This window comes from Pteropus alecto, unplaced genomic scaffold (assembly GCF_000325575.1).
Source record: "Pteropus alecto unplaced genomic scaffold, ASM32557v1 scaffold223, whole genome shotgun sequence".
NCBI classification, from domain to species: Eukaryota; Metazoa; Chordata; class Mammalia; order Chiroptera; family Pteropodidae; genus Pteropus; species Pteropus alecto.
In genome coordinates, this window is record NW_006434441.1 from 1262510 (window position 1) to 1268113 (window position 5604).

The 5604-nt window shown below is 45.3% G+C and overlaps 1 protein-coding gene across 1 annotated transcript in view; it reads left to right on the top strand.

Annotated features, from left to right (window-relative positions):
* Positions 1-3536: 3536 nt before the first annotated feature.
* FAM178B (family with sequence similarity 178 member B) overlaps positions 3537-5604 on the top strand; it is a 70814-nt gene continuing 68746 nt past the window's right edge. The window contains exons 1-3 of the mRNA XM_006909473.1: positions 3537-3582; positions 3778-4214; positions 5049-5110. Coding sequence (XP_006909535.1) covers positions 3537-3582; positions 3778-4214; positions 5049-5110 — 545 coding nt within the window. The remainder of the gene's footprint in view (positions 3583-3777; positions 4215-5048; positions 5111-5604) is intronic.

Below are 5604 nucleotides of genomic sequence, written 5' to 3' on the forward strand. Positions count from 1 at the left end.
GTTGAGCATCTTTTCATATGCTTGTTGGCCATTTGTACATCTTTGTTTAAAAATGCCTATTTTGTTGTTGAGTTGTAAGAGTTCTTCATATGTTCTGGATACTAGAACCTTATCAGATATATTATTTGCAAATAGTTTATCCTATTCTGTGGTTTTATTTTCTTGACAGTATCCTTTGAAGCACGAAAGTTTTAAATTTTTATGAAATCCAGTTTATCTGTTGTTTTTGTTGCCTATGCTATTGTTATATGTAAAAAGCCAGTGCCAGTTCTGTCGTTATGAAGATTTACTTTGTGACTCTATATCAGAGTCATATAGTTTTAACACTTATATTTAGGTTTTCATCTATTTTGAGTTAATTTGGTATGTTATGTTTCTGCTTTCACTTATCTCTAAGTATTTTCTAATTTCTGTTATGATTTCTTCTTTGATCCATGGGCTGTTTGAGAGTGTTCTTCTGCTATGAAATGAGTCTCTTGTAGCAGCATGTAATTGAAGCATGTTTTTTTAATCCATTTTGCCAAGATCTGCCTTTTGAGAATTTAACCCATTTACATTTAAATTAATTACTGATAAGGAAGGATTTCTGCTGTTTTACTCTTTGATTCCAATATATCTTATATCTTTTTTTTCCTCAGCTCCTCTATTACTGTCTTCTCTTGTGTTTGATTAGTTTTTTGTAGTATATCATTTTGATTTCCTCCTCATTTCCTTTTCTCTATATTTTTTAGCTAGTTTTTTAGTAGCTACCCTGGAGATTACAATTTATATCTTAAATTCATAACAAACTAGTCTTAATTAATACAAGCCTAGCCTCAGTGGTATACAAAACCTTTGCTCCTATACAACTCCATCCCTCCCCTTCATTTTGCTATTGCCACAAATTACATCTGTAAACATTGTGTGTTCATTAACATAGATATATAATTATTGTTTTATGCATTTGTCTTTTAAAATTATATAGGGAAAAAAGAGAGAAGAGCCACAAACAAAAATACAGCAATATAGGGGTGACTCCATAGTGACATGGTTAGCACGTCTGCTTTACACGCAGAAGGTCCTGGGTTCACGCCCCAGGTGGAGCCACGGACCATACCTCGGGTGCGCCAGGCCCCAGGTGCCCGTCGAGAGCATGTAGCGAGAGATGCCCTGCCTTCACAGATCCAGTTCTTTAAAAATAGGGAGACAGCAACATCTGTAGGTCAGGAGTGGAAGTGGGGGGGGGGTGTTGAAAGCGGGGGGAGAAATACAGCAATACTTGCGTTTTAATTTACCTATAAATATCTATCATGGTTCACAGACTACTTCAGATTAATATCAACTTAATTTCAATAGGATACAAAAACTTTCCATCTTTATAGCTTTGTTCTCCCCTCTTTTGTGCTGTCATTGTCATATAAATTATATCTTTATACATTGTGCATTCAAGACAAGATTTATAATCACTGCTTTATGCAGTTGTATTTCAATTCAGATAGGAGAAAGAATTACAAAGACAAAATACATTTATACTAATCTTTTATAGATACCCATGTAGTTATCTTTATCTGTTCTTTTTTTCTTCATGTGGATTCAAATTGCTCTCTAATGTCCTTTCACTCATGCCTGAAGGGCTTACTGTAGTATTTCTGGTAGGACAGGTTTGTAAGCAGTTAATCTCTCAGTTTTTGTTTACCTGGGAATATCTTAAGTTTTCCTTTTTTGAAGTGTAGATTTGTTGGACATAGCATTCTTGGTCCATAGTCTTTTCTTTCAGCACTTTGAATATTTCATCCAGTACTTACTAATCACCCTGGCGTCTAATGAGGAATCAGCTGTTAATTTACTGAGAATCCCTTGTAGGTGATGAGTTACTTCTCTCTTCCTGGTTTTCAGATGCTCTTATTGATTTTTAACTGTTTGACTATGAGGTATCTCAGTGTGGATCTCTCTGAGTTTATCCTACTTGGAGTGCAAATGTTGATATGCTTGATAATGTCCCACTGGTCTCTGAGGCTGTTTATTCATTCTTTTTTCATTTTGTTCCTCAGACGTGATAATCTCAAGTGACTTATCTCAAAGTTCACTGATTCTTTCTTCTGCCTACTCACATCTGGTGTTGAAACCTAGTTAGAGTTTCATCCCAATTTTCGTACTTTTCAACTCCAAAATTTCTGTTTGGTTCCTTTTTATCATTTCTATATCTTTATTGATATTCTCTACCCAGTAGAGACATTTCTACCTGATTTCTTTTAGTTGTTTGTCCATCATTTCCTTTGGCTCTTAGAGCATTAAATATGCTCTTAAATAGACAGTTAATTTAAAATTTTGTCTAGTAGGTCCAATATCTGGTCTTCCTCAGGGGCGGTTTCTCTTCATTTATTTTTTTCCTGTGAATGAGCCATACTTTCTTGTTTCTCTGCATGCCTTGTAATTGTTAGAAATTGACATTTTGAATATTGTAATGCAGTTACTCTGAAAATAATATTCTCCCCCTCCTCAGGATTTGTTGTTGCTGTTGGTTGTGAGTTGTGGTTGGCTGTTGGCTTAATTGCTTTCCTAGACTGTTTTTGTAAAGATTATATTATTTTGTTATGTGTGGTCACTGAAGTCCTTTAGCTTAGAGGTCAACTGGTGATTTGATATAGATTTCCTTAAATGCCTAGAGCCAAAACAACAACAGCAGCAAAAAAACCCCACACAATCTCCTTCACAGCTTGGCTCTGTGCTGGAGTTCTCCTTCCACACTTAGCCAGGCCTCTTGCAACTTTGCCTTAGCCTTCACTTCCTCATTAGGCTGAAAGCTTCCAGTGTCCTCAGGTCTTTCCTCAGCTTGCATTAGCTCTAGGCACACATGCGGCCTTCTAGGCTCTCCAGCTTATGTGGGAGCCTTTCAGAACCTGTATTCCTCCATGTATTTCCCTCCTCAGCCTCTTTCTTTGCAGGCCGTTCAGCCTCTCCGCTGCTTGCCTGTCTGTTATCCCTTGCCCGATGGCTGTGGCTGGTGATCTGCCTTTAAACAGTTTTGACAAACACTGCTCAGGAGTTCACTCCAGCCCTGAGAGAGTTCTGGAGTCCTGACCTGACCCCTCAGGGAATCATCAGACACACACCAACAATTCTCCAAGGACAAAGTTTGTATCGCCCTCCCCACACACACACCAGGAACGCAGCTCCCGGCGGCCCGTGAGCTGAGGCGTAGGGGACAATAGGTGCATAAATTCAAAAGCCAGATCACGTTCTTGCTGAAATGTAGCAGCTTCCTTTTTCACTGTGTGCTCCTCTGGTTGTTAGTTTGTGATGGGATTCTTGAGTTCCGTACATGTTAGTCCTTGAAAGGAGAGGTTATATCAAGCCTCCGTCACCTCAGCAGCTAGATCTTTGTGGTGCACATGCTCAGTCCCCCAGTGGATTGGAGGGGTGCCCTGTGGGCTCCGGTGGCTGGGCCCCTCCTCTCTGGGAATCTTTGGCTCCAGGCATGACCTACCTTCTGGAGGCTCACCTTCCCTCACCTAACAGACAGTTCCTTCCAGGACAGAACATCCAGCAGTTCACAGATGTCCAGGCTCCAGAAGACTGTGCTAGCCCTTCCTCAGAGAGAAGGTAGGTTTGTCTCATCTGCACAGGTAGAGCCCTCCTGAGGTGTGGGGCCATGAGGGAGTGGAAAACCCATGGCCGAGGATGCCCTGGAGTCCTGCTCATAGCATTCCCAAGTTGTCCCCTCTCCTTACCCAGCTGGCGCAGTGGTGGGGTGGTGATGGGCAGGTGGGGACCCTACAGTACTCATCCTGTTCACAGAGGTCCAAGCAGCTGCCACTGTCCCCATCCTCATCCCTGGCCTGAAGCACAGAGGCTTTGACCATCCTCTGGGCCAGGGGCTGCTCCAGCATGGCCGGCGCCTCTGCACTCCCACCTCAGCTCCAACTTCCAAGTCACCGAAGAAGCCCAAGGTGCAGGCCACCGACATGTTCCCCACCGACTGGAGCCCACCACCCGTCGAGTTCCTGAACCCTCGGGCACCGCAGGCCAGCAGGGGTCCCCTAGCCCATAGGTGGGTGAGCACAGTGGGGCCTCAGGGCCCGAGGAAGCTGGACTGCTGGCAGCCTACAGACTTGGAGCAGGATCCCCAAGACGCAGACCCCAAGGGGAACCTGGCCTCGCTGGAGGAGCTGCTGTGGAACACAGGGGTCCCGAGACAACAGACTGCTACCCCAAGGGGTGATGCCTGCACCAAGGTGAGCCATAGCCGCCTCTCCTTACCACCGCTCCCCCATAAGTCCTGGGCCACCCCTTCTTGGCCACTCTTGCTCGAGACACACCCCTCAGCTCCCTGCGGCCCCCTTGACCCCAAGTCTGTGTGCCCACCTATTTATTTCCACTCCCAGCTCCTGCCAAGAGATGATTTGGGGGTGGTTCTAAATCTGATGCCCCCTCCTGCTGGGCCTTTCAAGGCTTTCACAGTTGAGATTGGGATGATGGCCCTGGGGAAGGATGGACTTGGGATGAGGGGGAGGGGAGGGAAAGGCCTGGCTGCTCAGGCACAGAGACTCTGCTGACTATGGTTTGTAATGAGCTCCCCGTGGGGTGTAAGCTGCTCTTATGGGTAGACAGTGGGGACATGCGTAGGACACGTGCCTCCGCTGTCAGATAGCCCGAGATTGTGGGTTGCCAAAATGCCCACCACAAGGGAGCTAATAAATGATGTTCCAGTCACACCAGGGCACCCTGAAAATGTTTTTTTAAAAAAGCTGTCTCTGTAGCACTTGACCCTCAAGGCCAAGGGCAAAGTGCAGACAGGGTGTGCAATATGCCCCACTCTGTGTTAAGGGGGTCTGTGATATCTTACTGTTTGCTTGTCTGTGCACAGAATACCTCTGAAAGCACACCTGGAGGGAGGGGACACATTTTGCCATAAGGCTTTGTGCTTTTTGATTTTGCAGTCACACTAAGGTATTGCCTATTCAGAAAAGTAAACAATAAACAAAAGGCTTAATTTAGATTCAGTTTCATTCTGTTTCTCCCTCTTTGTCTTTTTCTTTCTTCCCCTTTCCCATGTCCTGTTTCTCCAGGTCACCTCCCAGGGCTCAGGAAGCTACATCAACAGCTTAGATTACTTAGTGCAGGAGAAGAGGTGAGTGTGGGAAAGGACACCCTGGGGTATTTCTTTCTGTGGGGTTGGCAGTAATTTCATGGGGATCATCCTCCAAGATGTACAGCAAATGCCTGAGGATAAAGCAACCAGGTCAAAGGGCTATATGGCCAAGGCAGAGCTCCACAGACCCCCACCACCTACAGGGCCCACATCCCAGATCCTCTCTGCCTTGGCTTTCTGCTGCCCACCTCCTGCAGATTTGGGGGAGGGGTGGTCTCTCAGCTCCCATCATGTTTTGGAGAGCATGGAGCAGGCACTGGCCCTGCCTGCTGCCAGGACAGAGGCACACCATATCCTGCTGCCCCACTGGGTGGCAGCCCTGGAGCACAGTCCGTTTCACATCTGCCATGTCCCTGGTGGTACAAAGATCCTTGTCTCATGAAGAAGTTAGTTTCTAAAGGCCAAAGTCTCCTCCAATCAAATCAGAAGACCCCTAGGGGAGGCAGAGGTGTTGGAGACACCAGCTCTTTAGC